This window comes from Marmota marmota, unplaced genomic scaffold (genome assembly GCF_001458135.2).
Source record: "Marmota marmota marmota unplaced genomic scaffold, marMar, whole genome shotgun sequence".
Lineage (NCBI taxonomy): Eukaryota > Metazoa > Chordata > Mammalia > Rodentia > Sciuridae > Marmota > Marmota marmota.
In genome coordinates this window covers 11,681,681-11,705,331 of record NW_026000222.1, presented here as the reverse complement: position 1 = coordinate 11,705,331, position 23,651 = coordinate 11,681,681, and the positions used below count along the sequence as shown (strand labels likewise).

At 40.9% G+C, this 23,651-nt stretch overlaps 1 protein-coding gene across 2 annotated transcripts in view; it reads right to left on the bottom strand.

The window, feature by feature from the left end:
• Positions 1 to 1,382: 1,382 nt before the first annotated feature.
• Ddx19b (DEAD-box helicase 19B) overlaps positions 1,383 to 23,651 on the bottom strand; it is a 61,517-nt gene continuing 39,248 nt past the window's right edge. The window contains exons 2-12 of one of the 2 annotated variants that reach the window (XM_015496086.2): positions 21,307 to 21,355; positions 19,458 to 19,508; positions 17,980 to 18,115; positions 13,936 to 14,028; positions 11,447 to 11,549; positions 10,980 to 11,094; positions 7,007 to 7,184; positions 6,327 to 6,564; positions 4,013 to 4,175; positions 3,357 to 3,548; positions 1,383 to 2,925 (exon numbers count right to left, since the gene is read on the bottom strand). In XM_015496086.2, coding sequence (XP_015351572.2) covers positions 2,864 to 2,925; positions 3,357 to 3,548; positions 4,013 to 4,175; positions 6,327 to 6,564; positions 7,007 to 7,184; positions 10,980 to 11,094; positions 11,447 to 11,549; positions 13,936 to 14,028; positions 17,980 to 18,115; positions 19,458 to 19,508; positions 21,307 to 21,355 — 1,380 coding nt within the window. In that variant the 3' untranslated portion in view covers positions 1,383 to 2,863. Of the gene's footprint in view, positions 2,926 to 3,356; positions 3,549 to 4,012; positions 4,176 to 6,326; positions 6,565 to 7,006; positions 7,185 to 10,979; positions 11,095 to 11,446; positions 11,550 to 13,935; positions 14,029 to 17,492; positions 17,554 to 17,979; positions 18,118 to 19,457; positions 19,509 to 21,306; positions 21,356 to 23,651 lie in introns of those variants that run through there. The other variant, XM_015496087.2, reaches the window with a different exon arrangement.

The window sequence follows — 23,651 nt, the reverse complement described above, 5'->3', positions numbered from 1 at the left end:
ATGCAGGCCTGGCCCCCATCACCACACCACTTCCCCTTGCCTGTTGCTGTAACCTTGCTCCTCCCTCACCCCTTCTTGAAGTTCTCCCAGATGCCCAGCTGTGCTGTGCACTTGCATCCTCTCTCCTGCACTACATTCCCATAAGGCCCTCAGTCTTTCACAACCTCACACACATCCATTCCCATGGATACCTTTTCTGTTCTTGTCCATTCATGCAGGGGCCATGAAGCTCTGGCCATGCACCAACAGCAACAGCTTTGCCACACACTCACCCTCTATGGAACAAAAATCTCCCACAGCCAAACAGTGGACAAAACAATGACTTTTTTTTTTTTTTTTTTGGTACCAGGAATTGAGCACAGGAGCACTGAGTCACATCCCCAGTCCTACAATGACTTGTTTCTAAGTTGAGTTCTCACTATGTTGCTCAGGCTGATCCCTGGAAGGGGATCAATCCTCCTGCCTTAGCCTTCAGAATAGCTGAGACTGCAACTCACACCACATGTCTGCCTAAATTTATTTTTTGCATCCTGGGGATGGAACTGTGGGCTTTGCATATGCTAAGCAAGCACTCTACCACTAAGCTACTTTTTAAACTTTTTTGAGACAGGGTCTTGCTAAATTGCCCAGCTTGGCCTTAACTTGTAATCTTCCTGCCTCAGCTTCCTGAATAGCTGGGATTACAAGCTTGTGGCCACTGTGCCTGGTCCAGCTAATGACATTTTAAGGTCAACAGAACTAAAAAAAATGTATTGCTCAACAATTATCTATACAGGAAATATGAGTAAATTTTTTATAGTATGAAGAAAATTTTTCTAGTCATAACATAAAATCCAAATTTCTCAAAAATATGGAATCTTAACATTGAAATTTTACTTTTGGACTGGGGATAGCTCAGTGGTAGAGCACTTGCCTAGCATGTACAGTGGGTTCCATCCCTACCCACTTAAAAATAAACTTTTGTGTGGCATGTTTAAAAAAATGAACTTGTAAAGAAACATGAAGAAGGGGATGGGATTGTAACTCAGTGATAGAGCACTTGCTTATCATGTGTGAGGCACTGGGTTCCATTCTCAGCAACACATAAAAATAAATAAAATAAAGGTTCATCAACAACTAAAAAAAAATTAACAAAACAAAACAACACTAAGAAAACATCCATCACTTAAACAAAGTCTAATTGCCCCAGCATGAACAGGGAGCTAAAACCCACTAAGGACTTATACCCCAATAGTAAAGCAAGAATGGGCAGCTTCAAAAAGAGAAAATAAAATTATCCAATAAACTATAAATTTGCCAAGGCTCAGTAAATTAAAAAAAAAAAATAGCAATGACATTTTGCTACTCAGACTGGCATTTTAAAAATAAAGTTGGCAAGTAGGTAAGAGTAAATAAGTATTTTTGTATTACTGTAATAACAAATAGGAAAAAGCTTTTTGGCAGGAATAACTGGCAATGTATTAGGAATTTAAATATTTCCATTCTTTGACCCAGCAGTTCTTCTTCCAGGAATATATCCTAGAGCAATTCTTACCAGTGCTTCAAGACAAGGACAAAGTATTCACTGTGGCACTGTGGGTAACCCTGCACGCTGGAAACTTCCAGTGCCTATCATTGGAGCCACCAGGATATAAATGCCAGGACTGCTTACACGCTGGAGTGATGCCATTTTCCAGAGTGAAGTAGATGTATGCTACATGGGTCAACATGTCTAAGACATGGTGACCAGTAAAAAAGCAGACTGCATAATTGCACAAAGAGCACAATCATACTTCTGCAAAAGAAAGTTGGGTTGCTTTTGCATAGAAGGCATATGACCCCCTACTGAAGGGCAGGGAGCATTTTCACATTATATATAGATGCACATATTTTTAATGAGCATATATTAGTCTAATAAGCAGAAAAATACAAATAACAAATCATGATTAGTAAAGCCTTTCTCATAATTACTTTAAAATTTCTTATAATGAATGATGCATATAATTTATCTGTCCTTATTCATACATATAATGTATGAATTAAGTACCCAAAAAAGTCCACTATTATGGATAACAGCATAATTAGAGTTTCACTTGGTCACAACTTCCTTTCCAAACTCTGCTCAGCTCCAGGCACCGCATGACACCCCATGGATAAGAACTAGCTAACTGGGCCAAGTCTCCTGGTGGCCACAACCAGGACCCACAGTATTTGGAGAAATAGAAAGGGGAAAGCAGGCCCAGATCCTCAAAGAATTTGACCACTCGTGCCAAAACAATCTCACTGACTTCCATGCTTCTTCCCAAATCTCAAGTTCATAAAAGGAGCCATGGTGTTCATCAGGGAGAAAGAGGGAAGCTTCCAATGCAGACAGACAGCAAAGGTAAAGCAACCAGCAGGATGATATTTGAGGGTAGGAGAAACATTCACAACAAGTACAGGAGAGGGGCAGTGCAGAAGCCTCCGGCTTCACTCCACCCATGGTGTGGGACAATACTCATGTCTTGCCCTGCCTCTCCTGAGGACATCTACCTGTCATTTCTTCAGGGCTGTAGGCTGGTCCTAAGCCCCCCTGCCAGAAAGACAGTAGGTAGGGAGGCCCTGGATAAGTGATTACCATCAGCAACCAGATTACTATAAAGATAAGGAAAATCATATTTTAAAAGGGGGGAATTTAGGACTATTTCCAAAATGCAAAATTTCAATTGTCTCCCATTATTTGCACACATTTTTGTCAAGTCCAAACATAATTTAAAATGAGGTAGGTAGCTTCTCTCCTCATGCCTTTGTCTTTGTGGTGACAGTTGAGGCTTGTGCCATGAAAGCACTCGTCTCCTGGGCAGGGGCAGCCCCGAGGGCGGGCACCAGCGGCTGGTAGAGCTTCTCAGTTGGCTATTTTCTCAATCTCGTCCAAATCATCTGTGTCCAATCTTTCTATCTTCTTATCTGGGGGGAAAAGAAAGATGTGAAGAGAGATCAAAATGGGGCTGCCATGGAGACACAGCTGAAGTCACCCACAAGGACAGTGTAGTAGGAAAAGGGAAGATACAAGACCCTGCCCAAGAATGGGCCGCTCTTTGGGCCACTACAATGCTCCTTCCTCTTAACCCCAAAGGCTTCCAGAGCCTGAGCAGGGAGCTCTGACCAACATCCAAAAGCCCAGGCCCTTCAGCCTGGCCACAGGGGAATCGTCATTAGAGCCCCTAAGCCCCCAGCGTTATGTTTGTTCCTTGAGAACACCCATCCAGCCAATGGTAGAAGGGAAGGGAGGGAGCATGTGTAGGAACAAAGGCCTCTCTCAGGGCCACAGGAAAACTTCCCCTTTCCCCACATCCACCACAAACAGGGTGCCTGCAGGAGACCCTCTGGGGACTCACTAAAATGTTCCTGGATTCTGTTCAGGATGTTCATGCTGTGCTTGCTGTCAACCATGTTCACGGCCAGGCCTCTCTTGCCAAAGCGGCCAGTGCGCCCAATCCGGTGCAGGTAGGTCTCGTTGTCTGGGTTCCCGTCCTTGTCCACAGGAAGATCGAAGTTGATGACGACAGACACTTGTTCAACATCGATGCCTGCACAAAGGAGGGACACAGAGGAGTCAGGGCCAAAGACATGGTCAGCCATGCACCCACTCTGGTGGAGGGAGAGTCTGCAGCAGGTCACCTCTGGGGTGCAGGCACAAGAGAGGACACATATTGGCGTACGTACCAGAACCTTGCAGGTACTAAAACCATGAAATCACAAAGCAAGTCTTTGCTACACACGCAAGAGTCTGAAGACACAGCCACAGCCAAACACCTAGAGATGCCCTGGAAAGAGCTGACTCTGTTTTGAGTGTCTCCTTGTACCTAGGCATGACTGCTGGCTTCTATAAATTCCCATCACTCGAGGGAAATCCCATCTCTCCTGAAAAGGATTATCCCCGCCAACCCCAGAGGGCTCCTAGAGACCATCCAAGTCTCCTGGATATAAGGACTTCCTCTTGCTAACAGGGCTGGATGCCTGAGCCTAGGATTCCAGGATAGTCTCTGCTTACCACGAGCACACACATTGGTGGTCACCAGAACCTTCTCTTTGCCCTCTCGGAAGCGCTCAATCACAGCAGCCCTCTGCTCCACCATCATTTCTCCACTCAGCAGAGCCACCTGGTGGCCTTCTTTTGAGAGCTCTGCTGCCAACCAACTAGCTGTTTTGCGGGTCTGGAAGGAAAATTATTTGAGAAATGAAGGTACCTAAAGAGACTGTTTTTGATCTGGAAGACTCTACCTGAAGGGTTAAATTTCCTAAAACTGCCAATCTGATGTGGTACAATAGGAAGTAACTATGTCACCTGAGTAGTAATTTTACAAAAACGTTCATACTACAAAAATATTTTTATATAGATTTTCAGATTGACACATCATTTTTTTTTTTTTTGTGGGCTGAGAATCGAACCTAGTGCCTCACACATGCAAGGCAAGCACTCTACCACTGAGCTACAATCTCAGCTCCATACTACTATAAAAGTATTTAACTTATATAGATCACAAGGGAGAAAGTCAGACACAGAAGCCCATGTCTATAATCCCAGCTATTTAGGAGGCTAAGGCAGGAGGATCATAAGTTCAAGGCCAGCCTCAGCAATGTAGCAAGAGGCTATCACAAAAAGTAAAAGGGCTGGGGATATAGCTCAATGGCAGAGTAGCTGGCTAGACCTTGGATTCAATCCCCAGCACTGCAAATAAAACCCCCCCACAGAAAACAGAAGCCAACCCACCAAAACAACAAAAACAAGAGGGAAAATCAAACAAATTATGATTATGAGCCTAGACTCTTAAGATGTCCATGTGATGAAAGGCATTCAGAAAGGTCAGGGGATGGTTCTGGATTAAGGGAGTCTCAAGAGATATGACAATTAAATGTAAGCAATCCTGGGTTGACTTATAGGTTTAATACAACAAAAAGCAATGAAGAACATTTCTGAAGAAGGTAGAATATGAACTGTATTTGAGAAAATGTTATTGTATCATTGTTAAGGGTATGAAGGTGGTACCGTGGTCAAGTGGGAGAATATCTCATTCTTAGTAAACATTTTGAATATATGATGTCTACAACTAACTTTAAAATGATTCAGCAAAAAAGAAAAAACACCCCAGGTTCAGTGGCTAACATTTGTAATCCCAGCAATTTTGGAGGCTGAGGCAGAAACATACCAAGCTGAAGGCCAGTGACTTAGAAGAGCCTGTCTCAAAATTAAAATAAAAATAAACAGGGGGCTGGGTATATAGTTCAGTTGGTGGAGTGCTTGCCTCGCGTGCACAAGGCCCTGGGTTCAATCCCCGGCACCATCAAAAAAAAAAAAAGGGACATAAAGACAGAGAAAAGTAGATGTTGACCAGTGTGGGGTATGAAAGTACTTTTTTAATTTTTTCCACTTTTTTTTTTTTCAAAATGTTTTAATCTGAAGTGGAGATGGGGAGAGGTTTTACTGCTTAAAAAAAAAAAAAAGCAAAGCTAATCAGAGTTACAGATCTTTCAATAAGAGAATGACTTGTCTTAGTCTTATATTCTCATATCCATGGCATTTGTACCATTTTCTTTTTTCAAGGTAACAGGGATTAAACCCAGTGGTACTTAACCACTGAGTCATATTTCCAGCTCTTTATTTTTTGAGATAGGGTCCTGCTACAATGTTCAGGGCCTCACTAAATTGCTACGGCTGGTCTCGAACTTGCAATCCTCCTGTCTTTACCTCCCAAGTCACTGGGATTACAGGTGTATGCCACTGCACCCAGCCTCTAGTATCATCTTGAAGTGTTCTTCAGAGATCTTAAATATTTTTTTAAATATTTATTTTTAGTTATAGGTGGATATAATATCTTCATTTTATTTTTATGTGGTGCTGAGAATCGAACCCAGTGCCTCTCGCATGGTAGGCGAGTGCTCTACCTCTGAGCCCCAGCCCCAGCCCCCAGAGATCTTAAATATTTACTCCTAATTTGTTCATTTTGCTTTATGTGTGTGATTTATTCTTCCATTTTTCAAATGTTTCTTGTTTGCAGTTGGGAAACTGTGTATATTAATTTTATAACCACCCATCTTGTTAAATTTCTTATTTTTCCACAAATATCAGCTTATTCTCACGTTTTCCAATAACATATCACGTACAAATAAGATATACAGTACAGGGAGCTCTGTTTACCCTATGTATCTCAGAAACTGTCTCCTTATTTTTTCAAAAACTACTTCCTTTCTTGGCACACACTGGAACCTGCTCCTCCTCAGCATAGAGGTGCAGCTGTGCATTCTATTTGTGTAGCTTATTTTCCTAAAGGGGAAGGGGGCGGGGCAGCCCTGCAAGTGCTACTCACATGGCAGAAGATCATGGCTTGTGCGATGGTGATGGCCCCATACAGGTTGCACAAGGCCTGGAACTTCTCGTCTCTGTTATTGCACAGGACATAATACTGCTTAATGGTGTCCAATGTCTCCTCCTCACGCTTCAGTTTGATAATGTTGGGGTCTGGGACCACTTTCTGGGCAAACTTCCACACAGAGTCTTCAAAGGTGGCAGAGAAAAGCAACATCTGGCAGTTCCTGGGCAGCATCCTGCAAGGTTAGACCCAGGCACTTTATACAGCATCCCTGGGATAGAGAGAAGAAGCAGGTCCAGGGTGGCATAGGGGTGGGTTAGGGTCCCAGATCTCCTTTCCCAACCCAGGCTGGGAGGATGGTCAGTGCTGACGTGAAAATGGCCCACCAAACAATTGCTTTTTCAAATATCAGAGTAAAAAATTCAACAGCGGGCTGGAGTTAATGGCTTAGTAGTAGAGCACCTGCCTAACGTGTGTGAGGCCCTGGGTTCAATCCTCAGCACCACATAAAAATAAATAAATAAAACAATAAATAATTTAAAAATAAATAAATAAAATTGTACACAATACAACTTAAAAAATATTAAAAAAAAAAAAAGAAAAAGATAAAGAAAGAAAGAAAGAATGCAACAGAAGCAAGAGGGGCATCTGAATTTCCTCCTCACTCTAGTTCTTACCTCTGGATGCGGATGCTCTGATCTTGGTGGCCTTGAGTGGCTATCATCACGTCGGCCTCATCCAGAACAAATACCTTGATCCTCTTAGGGTCAATGAACCTGAGCTTGGAGCACCAGTCCAGGACAGTCCCAGGGGTACCAATGACAATCTGCTCACTGATCTTCTGACCCCTTTCCACTGTGGAGATGAAATGTTTTCTGTGGGTATTTCTTTTCTTTTTTTTAATATTTATTTTTTAGCTTTAGGCGGACACAATATCTTTATTTTATTTTTATGTGGTGCTGAGGATAGAACCCAGCACCCCATGCGTGCGAGGCGAGCGCGCTACCACTTGAGCCATATCCCCAGTCCTTTCTGTGGGTATTTCATAGGCAAAGCCAGCTCTGGAAATCAAAGTCTTGCCTATCCTTCCAGGACTAGTAGAAAAAATTAATTTCAGATTTCAAAACACACCTGAGTGTTGTCTCAAATCTTAGTTTCTTCTACTGTGAAACGAGTAGAATGGCATTGTGATCATGATTAAATTCCATGCCATGGACCCTCAATAAATGTTGTACATTCTCCTATAACTTAACATCATACAATTCTCTTTATGATTACTCTTCTTCCTTTTCTATCATCCATTCACCCATAACTCACTTAGTTCCTCCTTTATTGGTAGTTGTGACAAAATTTATTTGTCAACTGGCAACATTTATTGCTCTATTCTCTGGTCTCTGGACATTCTATTTGTGTAGCTTATTTTCCTAAAATATGGAGCTCTTAAATTAACAAAATACTACATTATCCTAAACTATAGCTGGTTGGAATTGAAACTGTTACAATCATTTATCTTATTTTCTAATTTATGTGCCCACTGACCAACACTTCCACTATTAGAAATTAATCCTGCAAGTACAGTTTATGTGTGAAGTAACATGTGCAAGAATACACACAGGGGCTGGGGTTGTGGCTCAGCAGTAGAGCACTCGTCTAGCACATGCAAGGCCATGGGTTTGATCCTCAGAACTACATAAAAATAAATAAAGGTATTGTGTCCAACTAAAACTAAAAAATAAATAAATAAACAGAATACACACAAAACATGATGAGTAAGATAACATACACCCAATGTATGACACCAATGATACTTAGGAACTGAGATGAAATAATCTCCAAAACATATTATTAAAAGTGAAAAAAGCCAGGTTTGAAGCACTTGCCTTTGGTCCCAGCTACTTGGAAGGCTGAGGCAGGAGGATCAAAGCCAGCCTTAGCAAGTTAGCAAGACCCTGTCCCAAAATAAAATAAAAGGGAAGGGGGATGTAGTTCAGTAGTAGAACACCCATGGGTTCAATCCCCAATACCACACACACACAAAAAAAAAAAAAAAAAAAAAATTTTAAATTAGCTGGGTATGGTGGCACATGCCTGTAATCCCAGCTACCCAGGTCTCTGAGAAGGAGAATCATATGTTTGAAGCCAGCCTGGGCAACAGAGTGAGACTGTCTTAAAAAGAAAAAGAAGAGCCAGGATAGCAAGTTCAAAGCCAGCCTCAACAATAGTGAGGTGCTTATTAGCAACTCAGTGAGAGCCGATCTCTAAATAAAATACCCCTGAGTTCAAGCCCCAGTACCAAAAAAAAGAAAAAAAAGGGCTGGGCGTGTAGCTCAGTGGTAGAGCAGCCCTGGGCTTAATTTCCTAGCACTGCAAAAATAAACAGATAGATAAATAAATTTAAAAACAAATACATGAGCAAATATGAGAAGATTTGCTAAAAGATGTAAAATAAGAATGTCAGGGCTGGGGTTGTGGCTCAGTGGTAGAGCACTCACCTAGCACGTGCAAGGCCCAGGGTTCGATCCTCAGCACCATATAAAAATAAATAAAATAAAGATATTGTGTCCAATCAACTACAACTAAAAGTAAATATTAAAAAAAAAAAAAGAATGTCATTCTTATTAATTTTGTATTGGCAATATACTTATTATAGTGCTGGGGTTTTGGCTCAGTGGTAGAGCACTTGCCTAGTATGTGTGGGGCACTGGGTTTGATGCTCAGTACTGCATATGAATAAATAAAATAAAGGTCCACTGACAACTAAAAAGTATTTAAGAAAAAATTATTTACATTATATGTAGTGAGTTTGTTGCTGTTATTTTTAAATTAATAAGTACTTCTAAAATTTCTCAGTTTTAGCTTCTACTATGGTTAATAGCAATAAATATAACCTACAAAAATAAAAAATGCTTTCCTCAATAATATTGAATGTAAGAGAATACTAAACCAAAAAACTTGAGAACTGCTGCTCTATATAAGCAATTATAAACTGCTGGGGACAAGGGAATATCTCTCTTTTCAATTTTTGTTTTCTGTTTTTTTAATTTTTATTTTTTAATATATACATATTTTTAGTTGTTGATGGGCCTTTATTTATTAATTTACATGTGGTGCTGAGAATCGAACCTAGTGCCTCACACATGCTAGGCAAGCACTCTACCACTGAGCCACAACCTCAGCCCCAAGGTTTTTTTATTTTTGGTACTGGGGATTGATCTGGAGGTGCTAAACCATGAGCCACATCCTCAGCCCCTTTTTATTTTATATTTTGAGGCTGGCTTTGAACTTGTGATCCTCCTGCCTCAGCCTCCCCAATTGCTGGGGATTTTGTAATGCCAAACTATTTCCTAAAACGACTATACCAATGTATACTCCCTTCCAGGAGTGTGCGTGCACTTCAGTTCTGTCTTCACAAATATTTAGTATTATCAGATACTTTAATTTTTTCTCAGCTTAGAGGGGCATAAGGTTTCCATTTCTTTGTTTCTCAGAAGCCCAATTAGGCTCATCATCTTTTCATGTCTATTAGACATCTGAATTCCTTTTTGTGCAGTGGCTGTTCAATTGGGCCTCTTCTGTCCATTTTCCTAGTAGATTGATTGTTTTCTTATTGATTTGTAGAAGTTCTACATATTCTGATACTTTCTTTTCTTCAGTGCCTCGTGCATGCTAGGCAAGCATTCTACCACTGAGCCACAACCCCATCCCCTATTCTGATACTTTCTAATGACCCATTTCCTAAGGAATCTTTCAAATCCTCCCATGCTCCCCTCTTCACTTTAACCCATACTTTCTACAGCACACATAGAAGAATTGAAGGAGGGATTTCTGATTTGAGTATGAATGTATTAACTATACATGCTCTCAGTTTCCTCTTATTAGGGCTGATTCATACAGTTAATGGAAGGGATCTGACCCCAACCTACCATCCCCAGTCCTGCTAATTCAATACCTCTTTACTAGGTAGTTCCAGAACTATGGATGCCAAACTCAAAATTCCATCTTGTCAATGAAGAACTGAAGACTCTAGGAACTTCATGAGCTTTTGTTTAACAACTGAAATTTTTTTTAAAACTAGAGAGGAGGAACAGGGATGTAGCTCAATGGTACAGCACTTGCCTAGCATGTGCAAGGCCCTAGGTTTGATCCCCAGGACTGAGGCAGGGGATTGGAAAGTACAGCTTACACATCAGCAAGTATTTAAACAGACACAGTAAAAGCACTAGGGTGAGACTGATCTAAAAAGCTGAATATGAGCTGGAGATGTGGCTCAGGGGTAGAACACATGCCTGGCATGAGCAAGGCCCTGTTTTTTGTTTTTGTTTTTTTTTTCTTTTGTTGTTGTTGTTTTAATATTTATTTTTAGTTATAGTTGGAAACAATACTTTTATTTTGTTTACTTATTTTTATGTGGTGCTGAGAATCGAACCCAGGGCCTCACACGTGCTAGGCGAGTGTGCTGCTGCTGCTGCTGAGCCACAACCCCAGCCCAAGGCCCTGGTTTTGATCTCTGGTGCAAAAAGAAAAGAAAAGAAAGAAAAAGAAAAAATTCTTTGTACCCTCAAAAGCTGAATATGTTCTCAGCTTCAAAATCCAAATATGCAGCTATCTTCCCCCACTGCTCACTGTTTGGATCTCATTCCCCATACTCACATTTATTGCCTCGAACAGCATAAGCAAGCTTTAGTTCTGGATGAAATTTGCCCATCTGCTCAATCACTTTTCCTGTTTGAAGTGCCAATTCATATGTAGGGGAGAGGCACAGACACTGACAGAAAAATCATACAGGATGAGTTTAGTAACAGAAAATAGGTTCTAACACAAGTATGTAGTTATTATGACTTGAACAATGCAGGGAGTCACAACCTCCTACTTTCCAATAGTGGACTGAAGTTTTCAGTAGGGAGCCCTAGCTTGATGGGATCCATGGCATGGTGGAGGCCTTTGTAAGATGCTGCTTTCAAATGAATTCTACTAGGTTGAGGCCTTGTATGTTAATCTGTTCTGCCTGAGCCATGGCCTAGGCTGTCAGTAAAGGTCAGGGTTCTCATTAATCCTCCCACCAAATGGCTCCTTCCCAGGGCAGGCAAGCCCCCACCCCCAGGCTTCCAAGCCCTCACCTGAGGGTATCTGTCTGCTGGTTCTACTCTGCTAAGCATGGCCAGGACAAAGGCAGCTGTTTTTCCAGTGCCAGACTGAGACTGGGCAATCAGGTTCTGTGGGCTGGATCGACAAAGAGCAAAAAAGAAATAAATATTGGTTGAACATAATAAAATATCAAAATGTTCTTTCTGGGTAGAAGGAATATTTCCCTCTTTATGCTTCTCTGTATTATCTAGATCTTCTGCATTGAATGCAAATTACTTTAATATATTTTTATATGTTATTTAAAAATTTAAATAGTCAAGGAAATAATGATTGTTTTAGATGGGTTGACACACACACACACACAAACACACGCAAATCCTCATTCTTGACTCTAGCATAACTAAAGTGCCCTAGTTTTATATCCCAAGGGCTCCAGGGAAATCAAAAGTACAGAGCAGATCTGTGCCAGACAAGTCCCCATTTTCTGCTGAGCCATAATGTGTCTTGGATCTTGGCTCCTTCTGCACTTTCCCTTTTCACATCTTGTTATTTTTTTTGGGGGGGGGGCGGGGGTTGGGTGGGTAATGCAGCACTGAGGATAAACCAGGGCCTTCCACATACTAGGCAAGCACTTTTTTTTTTAAATATTCTTTTTTTTAGTTATAGGCGGACACAATATCTTTATTTTATTTTTACGTGGTGCTGAGGATCGGACTCAGTGCCTCACGCATGGTAGGTGAGCCCTCTACAGCTGAGCCACAACCCTAGCCCTAGGCAAGCACTCTTTTTTTTTTTAAAAAACATATTTATTTATTTATTTATTTATTTATTTATTTAGTTATTGGCAGACACAACATCTTTGTTGGTATGTGGTGCTGAGGATCGAACCCGGGCCGCACGCATGCCAGACGAGCGTGCTACCACTTGAGCCACATCCCCAGCCCCTAGGCAAGCACTCTTAACTTGAGCTCATTCACAGTCCTTTCATTTAAATTTTACTGAGACAGAACCTCACTAAATTGTCCTATCTGGCCTCAAACTTTCAATCCTCCTGCCTCAGCCTTTCAAGTCATTGGGATTATAAATATGCCTGTCTATTCTTTCTTAATGGGGGTGGGGGAAAGCAACTTAATGAAGTCTTAAACAACATAGTAAAACCTTGTTTCAAAATAAAAAATAAGGGGCTGGGGTTATAGCTCAGTGGTAGAGCACTTTCCTAGCACGTGATGAGGCACTAGGTTCAATCCTCAGCACCACATAAAAGTACATAAATAAAACAGCTGGGCGCAGTGGTGCACGCCTGTAATCCCAGCAGCTCAGGAGGCTGAGACAGGAGAATTTTGAGTTCAAAGCCAGCTTCAGCAACGGCAAGGCGCTAAGCAACTCAGTGAGACCCTGTCTCTAAATAAAATACAAAATAGGGCTGGGGATGTGGCTCAGTGGTCCAGTGCCCCTGAGTTCAATCCCTGATACCTCCCCGCCCCCCAAAAAGTAAATAAATAAAATAAAGGTATTGTGTTCATCTATAACTAAAATATTATTTTTAAGTAAATAAAAGAGCTGGAGATGTGGCTCAGTGTAAAATATCCCTGGGTTCAATCCCCAGTACCCACCCACCCCAAGAACAACCAAAGAAAGAAAAAAAGAAAACTAAAATGTTCAGCTATAATGTTGAAAAAACATTATACTGCATAAAGTATGACACCACTTAAACTTTAATAATGTGCAAACTATTCCTCAGAGTTTAGCGACATATACATATCTAGTGAAAGTATAAAGAAACCTGAGGGATAATGATGCACTTCAGGCTGGAGCTCACTTTGGAGGGGGTGGGAGAGGACATGAAGGGACAGTTAAGACAGGAGCACTGACTATCAACTGGAGTCTTATTTTTTTTTTAAATAAACATCTTTATTTTTAATTATTATTTTCTTATGTGGTGCTGAGGATCGAACCCAGAGCCTCCCGCGTGCAAGGCAAGCGCTCTGCCACTGAGCTTCAACCCCAGCCCTGGAGCCTTGTTTTATTACTTGGCAAGGTAAGGCTATTTAGTAGGATAAGGCTCTTCGTACTCTAGCTAATTCAATTTTTAAAAACCCAAGTTTAGCTGGGCATGGTGGCACATATCTGTAATCCCAGCAACTCAGGAGGCTGAGGCAAAAGGATCACAAGTTCAAGGTCAGCCTCAGCAAATTAGAAAGATCCTTTCTCAAAATAAAAAATTTTAAAAAAGAGCTGGGGGTATAGCTTAGAGGTAGAGCACCTCTGGGTTCAATTCCCTGTAACAACAACCACTACTCCCCCAACTTTTAAAACTGTGTAAAATAATGCACTCTTAGTCTTTAGTGCTAAACGGGAAAGACAGTAACTATGCCTAAATCCATGTTCTCAGTACTTGCCCAAGCTCTTTTCCAGAAGAAATATGTTGCCCCAAACTACCCATTTTGTACTCAGATAATAAAAGCTAAATTTAATTTCAGTTAAATCAGATTGGGAAGAGGGGTCTTGGGTCTGCACTCACGGTTCAGCAAGCATCATGGGTAACGCATTCTCTTGTATCTTGGATGGTCGATTGAAGCCCATGGCATAGACTCCCTGGAGAAGCTGTGGCTTCCTAGGAGGAAAAGCAAAGACAAGATGGGTTTCAAATAGTTGAAACTAGTTTAAAGGCCTCTAATCTTACCTTTTCCTACATCTAGCAAGGAATGATGAATGATGCCTTAAAAAATACTATTTAAAATCAACTCAAACCACCATCTTTACCTACTAAGATTAAGATATATATATATATATATATATGTGTGTGTATGTGTGTGTGTGTGTGTGTGTGTGCGTGTGTGTGTCTGTATTTTTAAAAATATTTTTTAGTTGCCAATGGATTTTTTACTTTGTTTATTTATATGTGGTGCTGAGGATTGAACCCAGGGCCTCACACATGCTAGGCAAGCACTCTACTACTGAGCCACAACCCCAGTCCAATACATTTTTTTTATTTGTTCTAACCCTACTAAATTTTAATCTGCAACTATTATACAATTCATAAAATAAAAACTGGTTTCCTTTTTTGGAGAAATTCATGCTTTTAGCAGACCCACAAATCGGCTGGTCTTGGATGACAAGTGTTCCCTGCGTACAGCAGAGCAGTATTTACTAATTCATAGCATAATAAATTATAAAAGAAATATCTAAAAATAAATAGTTCTTGCAATACTGCTAAGACATAGAAATCTTCTTAGAGAATGGATTTCAGTTTTTATTTCTTGGTGCACATGTTAAAACTTGAGCCTCAAAGGCTGGGGATATAGCTCACTGGTAGGGTGCTTGCTCAGCAAGTGTGAGGCCCTGGGTTCAACCCCCAACACTACACAAAAATTTAAAATTGAATCACAGTCCTTTTGTGTTCCACACTCCTTCTAAAGCCAGCTCTGCAAATACACTAGACAACCAAGAGGTAAGAATATTGATTAAGCCAGTTTCTAATAGCTAATGTAGAATAGATGACTTTAATTATGTTTAATCAAAGTAAAAAATAAAAAAGCACCAAATTCTTATATAAGTAGCTGCATAAAAGAATATCAATTAAACTACCCTTATATTCCATTTACAATGAGCTCTTTGTTATCTCTAGACTGACAGGACATTTGACAAAAACCACACCAGATTGTTTCTGAAGAAAAGCCAAACTGCATCAAGACTTCTGTTTTCGAAGCCTTCACTGGAGGCTAACAGGCTCTCTAAAAGGCAAATGCTGCCACATGTTTCTCAGATATGCAGAACTTAAAAAAAAAAAAAAAAAAAAACCCAATGCTTGGTATTTTTTCTTGGGAAAATAAAGCAGCTTCTTATTTAGTTATCAAGGAACAAAGTCATACCTAATTGGGATTCATATAATCTGATAGCTTTCACTGGATTATTATATTTCTTTTATTTTTCAGATTATTTCAAATCTTTTAAATAAACAGCCCAAATGCTGGGAATGGTGCCACACATCTGTAATCCCAGGAACTCAGGAGGCTGAGGCAGGAGGATCACAAGTTGGAGGCGAGTCTCAGCAACTTATCAGGGACCTAAGTAAATCATCAATGAGACCCTGTCTCAAAAAATTAAAAAGGCTAAGGATGTAGCTCAGTGGTAAAGCCCCCATGCGTTCAATCCCAAGTACCAAGACAAAACAACTGACCCAAGGACATTAGGTGACCTACTTCCTGTTCTTTGCTTCTTCTGACTTCCAACAATTGAATTAGAAAGAACTTGCCTTTTTTGGTACTGAGGATTGAATTCAGGAGTGCTTTACTACTGAGCTACATCTCCAGCTGTGGGAAGCCATTCTCCCACGTGATTTGAGTTACCTCCCTGGCTGGGTGAGAGGCGCTTAGACACCATGTCAGAGCCTTCCCCACCCTGTCTCAGGTTCGAGGGCTGTCCGTGTGGGGGTGTGCCTGACCACTGACCTGAAGACCAATCACTGACCCTGACCTTGGAATGCTGCCCCCCTCGACCTTCATTGGATGGAATTTTCCCTTGAATTTTTTGTTCCCCAATAAAAGCTCACTCCCTGGCGTGCTCCCTCTCTCGCTGGCCTCTTGTGTTAACCTCACTACCACATTAGGTGGCTGGAGGCAGGAGCTAGGAGGAGCCATCTCTGAGCTGGGCAAATAAGGTAACGAAAGTTATGTCTCTTTAATTTTAAAACTCACTAGTTAATTTTTATGCTTTCGAACCTCTATTATGAAGCTAGCGTGCTGGTCGCGTGGCTGATCCAGCCCTTTTTTAAATTTTGAGACGAGGTCTCACGAACTTGCTGAGGCTAGGAAAAGTTTATTTCTTGAAAACCTTAAAAGTTACACTTTAAAAAAAAACATGTTCTTCACAATTACTTTGTGTTATGATCTAGATCTGAAATGTCCTGAGTCTTGTATTTTGAAAGCTTGGTCTCAAATGCAGCAAAATCCAGGGATAGGGCTATTTTAAGAAACTGTTGAATCAAGAGGGCTCTAACCTCATTGGGGGATTAGTACATTTGATGGATTAACTATGTGAATGAACTATTGGGAGGTGATGGAAACTGTTGGCAGGTGGGACATGGTGGGAAGGAGTAACTCACTGAGGGGCATGTCCTTGGGAAATATATTTTATCAGTGATTCCTTCCATTCTCCCCTTCTCTCTGCTTCCTGGCTGCCCTGAGCTGAGCAGGTTTCCTCCTCCACACCCTTTTACCATGAGGCTCTGTCTTACGCAGGCCCAAAGCAATGAAGCCAGCCAAACATGGACTAAAATCTCTGAAAATGTAAGCCAAAGTAAAAATTTTCTTCCTCTAGGTTATTTTTCTCAGATATTTGTCACAGTGACAAAAAACAGACAAACACATTTCACTAACAACTAGTTAGCTCTTATTTTCAATGTGTCTTACTCAGTGGTATTAGGCACCAGGAATTTAGCCTCTATTTGCCCAGAGGGGCACACTAGATTTTTCTAAACAAAGGCAAATAATCCATTTATTCCACCACATTCTTATTCACCAGCTATCTTCTGTCTATGATTTGGATCCTGGCAGACAGCAAGAATGGTAGGTATGTGATGTACTCCTAGAAAAAACCTGCACAGCGGCTTATACATGAAGCAATCATCCATAAATACCATTCTACTAATTTACTGAAGAAAACAAAGCATGTGGAATGACTCATAATTTTCTACCTTTTTTTTTTTTTAAAGATAGAGGGAGAGAGAGAGAATTTTAATTTTTTTTTTTTTTCAGTTTTTGGCGGACACAATATCTTTGTTTGTATGTGGTGCTGAGGATCGAACTCAGGCAGCACGCATGCCAGGCGAGCGTGCTACTGCTTGAGCCACATCCCCAGCCCTAATTCTCTACCTTTTAAAATAATATTAAAAGGCTTTCTTAGCACACCAGGAAGAGGCTACCTAAGGCTTGATTCTGGGTTTTTCTTAAAATTTAGAAACAATAAAATTTGCTTTCCACTCTAATACTGAGAATCCAGGCTCTTTTCACAGACTTTCTATACACAGATAAACTGTTCTTAAGACTGTATACCCTACAATCTAACAAAAGGGCTTACCTAATAAGAAATGTTCCTGATATCCAGAAATCACCTGTCAGCCAATATTTTATTGAAAGTTCTAAGAGCATAAAAGAAAAGAGACTTTCAGCTATGATGAATAAATCTGTGGCATTAAAAATCTCTACCAAGAAAGTCAGGCCCAGAGGTGCACACCTTTAATACCAGTTTCCCAGGAGGCTGAGATGGGAAGCTCCCTTGAGCCCAGGAGTTAGAGGCCAGCCTGGGCCACAAAGAGAGAAGGAGTCTCAAAAAAATCTCAACCAGGAGAACTGGATAGCCAAGAAAGGGGTAGGAGACCATCACTGTAAACTTGTTCATTCGTTTTGACTTCTGAATTGTGCATTATTACCTACTCAGAGAAGTAAATACATTAAAAAATTTAAAGCAAATTAAAAAGTAAAATCCCCACAAGAATTCCTTAGGTACTAGTTTTATAGGGGCATAGTTGGGAAGAAAAAAGTTGTTCAAAGCCATGGATACTCACAGTCGAAGCTCTTCAAAAGACTTCACTGAGTAGAGCGGGGAGTTCGGATCCCGCTGCAGGACTTCCACTTGGTTAGTGTTATCCACAAGGTTGCTTCGGATCAGCTTGTTGAGTAAAGACTGGGCAGCTCTGTCCTCTGTCAGGAAGAAACTAGCAGATTTTCTCCATACTCACCAGGCAAACCCCACCCTTGTAAGAGCCCACTCTTCCCCTCTGCACCTCTGCACCAGCACCTGGGCAACCAAGCATGGCTGGAGAAAAACGTGATCACACTGACAAGCCTCCTTTTTTTTTTGTTTTTAGTACTAGGGATTGAACACAAAGGCACTTAATCACTGAGCCACATCCCCAGTCCTTTTTTATTTTGAGACAAGGTCTCGCTAAGTTGTTTAGGGTCTTGTTAAATTGCTAAGCCTGGCTTTGAACTTGTGATCTTCCTGCCTCAGCCTCTTGAGTTGCTGGATCACAGGTGTGCAACACCATGCCCCGCTCTCCCTTTAAATTCTTCACCACTAGATTCAAATGGGCTGAGTTGCCCAGCAAGTCTTTGTCTTCATAGTCTACTCGTTTATCCTTCTTCTCAAACCTCCAGCTATAACTCCTCTTTTCTCAACTTTTTAACTTCTCCACATTCCCATTCATGACCACAACTACACATCTACCCACATCTGCATAACTATCCTCCACCTCCCATCTAGTACCTAGATAAACAGCTTGTGCTCTTAAGGCTAAGCCTCTGCTTATCTGAAAGTTCTCATTCTTTCCTGCCCACAAGGGTATGTCTCCTCATTTTCTCATGCATTTCACTTTCCCCCTTTACTGGACCATTCCTAGGAGCATGTGAGCCTGTTTTAACATCTGTGTTCATAAATGTGTTTCCTCCTTTACCTCACAATCCCCATTCCGCTACTGTTAGAGTTCACTACTCCAGTTTCTGGAACATTCCATAAAAGAGCTGTCTATATTCATTTTGCTTTCTTTCCCTCCTTTCTATTGTACAATGAATGAGCTTTTTTCTTTTTTTTAAACCTCGCCATTTGACCTCAATAGTCCCTGGAAAGCTCAACAATGATTTCCACACCACAAAATCAGTTTAATGGTCAATTTCTAGTTTCTCTTTTTTGAGACAGGGTCTCACCATATGGCCCAGGCTGTCCTCAAACTCCCAGGCTCAAGTGATCCTTCTGTCTCAGCCTCCCTAGTAGCTGGGACTATAGAAAAGTACTACCACAGCCAGCTCCAGTTCTTCTCTTAATCAACTTTTTACCCATAGCCGACACCCTACTTTTGTAATACTTCCTCTGGCTTCTAGGACATCATGCTCTTGATTTTCACTCTATCTCACTGACTGCTACTTCTCAATCTCCTTTGCTGAGTCTTCCTCTTCAACTTGATCTCATAACTCAGCCTCTGGGTCCAGGAAGGCAAGCGCCAGGTCATATTCCATCTCTTGCCATGGGGCTTCAAAAAGTAGTTACCTTTCTCTTCTTCATCTGTCTTCTCTGCAGTGGTACTGGTTTTGATAACACCTACACAAGAAAACACATGTCACTAAACAGGCAAATATTAAACTTAAAAGGTGGGACAATATGGGCCGGGGATGTGGCTCAAGCAGTAGTGCGCTCGCCTGGCATGTGGCCCGGGTTCGATCCTCAGCACCACATACGAACAAAGATGTTGTGTCTGCCAAGAACTAAAAAATAAATATTAAAATTCTCTCTCTCAAAAAAAAAAAAAAAAAATTAAGAGTTGCTGTTTAAAAAAAAAAAAAAGGTGGGACAATAGCTGGGCAAAGTGGCACACACCTATAATCCCCAGTGGCTAGGGAGGCTAAGACAGGAAGATCATAAGTTCAAAGCCAGCCTCAGCAACAGCTGGGCGCTAAACAACTCAGTGAGACCTGTCTCTAAATAAAATAAAATACAAAATAGGGATAGGGATGTGGCTCAGTGCTTGAGAGCCCGAGTTTAATCCCCGGTACCCCATCCCCTGCCAAAAAAAAAAAAAAGTAGAACAACAGAAACACTAAAACTTATTTAAGTGACCCAAATATAAATAGTTGGCATTTCTTTATGTTTAATGGATTTTATATCTAGCAATTCTTTGTGTATAGAAATTCAAGCTAACTTAGTGACCAGAGTATATCACTTCTGAATTATCCTAAATTAAAATACAGCATTATGTTAGCAAACACAATCCAACAATTTTTACCTTTTAGACTGGCAAAATTCTAAAAGTTTGGAGCTGAGGATGTGGCTCAGGTGGTAGCATGCGCATCTGGCATGTGTGAGGCACTGGGTTTGATCCTCAGTACTACATAAAAATAAAATAAAGATATTGTGTCCACCTAAAACTAAAAAATAAACTAAAAAAAATTCTAAGTTTGATTAAACACCATGATGGTGACAGGAGAAAAAAGGGAGAATTTATATTTGTATTTGCTTTGCTCAAAAAACCGGTGAAGACTACTGAAAATCCAGGAACAGTGGTTACTTATGGGATGGTATATGTTATGGGTACAATCGTGTCCTCTCAAAATTCATATGTTCAGGTCCTAACCCCTAGTGCCTCATAAAGTAACTTTATTTGGAGATGGGGGTCACTGAGAATATAAAAATTTAAGCTAAGATCAGAGTGTGCCCTGCTCCAATAAGAATGAGTCCTTATAAAAGAGAAACTTAGGGACACAGCTCAGTGACAGAGCACTTGCTGAGCCTGCTTGTGGTTCTGGATTCAATCTTCAGCACTGCCAAAAGAGGAAAAAAAGGAGGGGGGATGGCACTTGGACATCAGACACAAAGAGAATGCCAGGTAAAGATAAAAGGAGAGATGGGGTGATGCTGGAACATCAAAGACTACAAGCACACCACAAGAATGCTGGGGAGAGGCAACAGAATAGAGTCTTCCTCATAATCCGCAGCAGAGACCAACCCTGCTGATACCTTGATATTGGAATTCCAGCTTCCCAAAGTGTGAGACAATAAACTGCTGTGGTTTAAGCCACCCAGCTCTGTGATACCTTGTTAGAGCAGGCCCAGCAAATAAACACACGTGGCAGTAGGAACAGGGTAAACATTGGAGCAACATGGGAAGGAAGCCTTGTATATTTTTATATATTTTGAGTTTTAAACCTAGACATACTTTCAAAAAGTTAAAAACTGATATATTCCCCTTTAGTAATGAATTCTAATTTAGGACTCTCAATTCCAGCTCTGGCATTTGCCAAATATTACACTGAAGAAAAGAGTCATGGCTTGCTGCAGCTGTGAGTGCAAAGCAGACACACATGTGTCATTTGTACCTAGCCTGTGGTTTCTAGTGACTCACCATTGGTATCTGGTTTGACCTTCTCTTCCTTGATCTGCAAACTGCTCATCTGAATAGGAATAAAAAGAAACAGTGTAAGCAAATGACCTAAGCAAAGGAAGGCCTCTGAGCAAAACAGAAGCTCCCTAGTGAAAGTCTGACAAGAAGTACTGCAGAACTATATTCAGAGAGCTGGTCTGTTCTGCTCAAAGCAGAAGTGCTAAAAGCATGAGCAAAAATGTTTCCTGTATCTTCAACAACCTAAGAAAAGGAATGATAGCTGGGCATGGTGGTGCATGCAAATATTCCTAGAAACTTGAGAGGCTGAGGCAGGAGGATCATTAGTTCAAGGCCAACCTGGGTAACTTAGTGAGACCCTGGCTCAAAATAAAAAATAAAAGGGCTGGTGATGTAGGTCAGTGGTAGAACACTTGCCTAGTATGCGTGAGTATCTGGGTCCATTCCCTAGGACCGCGATAAAGAATAAACATAGAAAGGAAAAGGAAAGAAAAAAATTAAAAAGAAAACCTTAAGCACTGAGTCTACAACAGGCATGCATGACACCACTTCATCTGTGTTGTTACTATTTGTTGCTGGAGGAATTAGGCACATCCTACAGACTTCACTGGCAGAGCACTCTTAGAAGGTTGTACCTGATTTCCTCTGAACTTTGCCTCTGGAACCTTTTCCTTTTGCTAATTTTGCTTTCTATCTTTTCACTATAATAAATCATAGCTGTGAGCACAAGTATATACTGAGTCTCTATGAGTCATCCTAACAAATCATCAAACCTGTAAACTTCAAGAAAGTCTTAAGAGATGTTTACCAAGATGTTGCCTTTTCTCAAATTCAGAACATCCAAATATGAATTCACCACTCTCCATATCAAAATTATCCTTCCTCCTACTTCCCCATTCCTGTTACTAGCACTTTATTAACAATGCCTATCAGATCCAGCTTGAACATAGTAAGCTTTGGTATTATTTCCCTTCTCTCTCTCTCTCTCTTTTTTTTTCTATTATGTTAGCATATCCTGCTTAACTCACCTCAACGGTATTTCTTGATTCCATCACCTCATCTTCATTTCCATTGCTCAACATATGCCCTCTACTTGTAAGATAACAGAATAACTTCCCCACTGATCTCCTTTCCTTTACACATCATTCCTTCTACCACATTCTGTTCCCTGCAATCCAATATATCTCGCCAACCTTCAGATATAATTTGTCAATATCCCTTGTAAAACATCCCCAAATCTACCAAATAAAGCTTTTTTTCCTCTTCAAATTCTTCATTAAAGTCCAAGCCCCTACCCCTATCTAATAACCTAAGCTACAGCAAAAATGAGTTCTGATTCTTGTTCTGTAAGGGAATCCAACACTTTGGTGCATTTTCTCCTCCTAAAATGCCCCCCCCCCTTTTTTTGGTACCAGGGATTGAAACCAGGGGCACTTAACCACCAAGCCACATCTCCAGTCGTTTTTTATGTTTTATTAGAGACAGGGTTTTCACTGAGTTGCTTGGGGCCTCGCTAAATTGCTGAGGCTGGCTTTGAACTCACGATCCTCCTGCCTCAGCCTCCTGAGTCACTGGGATCATAGGTGTGCGATACTATGCCCAGCCTAAAATGCCTTTTACCTCCACCTCCGTCAAATCTGATTTATTTTCTAATATCTAGCTCACCAAATCATACCTGATTTTCCTACTCATAATGCCCTCTTATTGCTCAGAGCTCATTTATCATATTATCCTTGGCACTTTCACATCATTTCCCTCATTCTAGACGATGAAGATGCTTCCTATACTCCACTGGGCTTACTCCATTTCAAATACCTGCTGATAAACTGATAATTCTCCCACAACAATAAAGGTGGCTGGAGAAAAAACATGCAATTTAAACATTAAAAAGTTATATATGGCTTTTCAGGTGTGCCTACAATCCCAGCAACTCAGGAGACTCAGGCAGAAGGACAGCAAGTTCAAGGCTAGCCTCAGTACCTTAGCAAGGCCCTAAGCAACTTAGCCTGACCCTATCTCAAACAAATAAATAAATAAAAATAAAAAAGGATGTTAGATGTGGCACAGTGGTTAAGCACCCCTGGTACTACTACTAATAATAGTAAATAAAAATTGTAAAAGGCTGAGGATGGGCCAGGTGCGGTGGGGCATGTCTGTAATCCCAAGAACTCAGGCGGCTGAGGCAAAGGATCCTGAGTTCAAAGTAAGCCTCAGAAATTTAGCAAGGCCCTAAACAACTCAGCAAGATCCTGTCTCTAAATAAAATATGAAAAAGGGCTGTGGATGTGACTCAGTGGTTAAGCACCCCTGGGTTCAATCCCTGGTAACACACACACACACACACACAC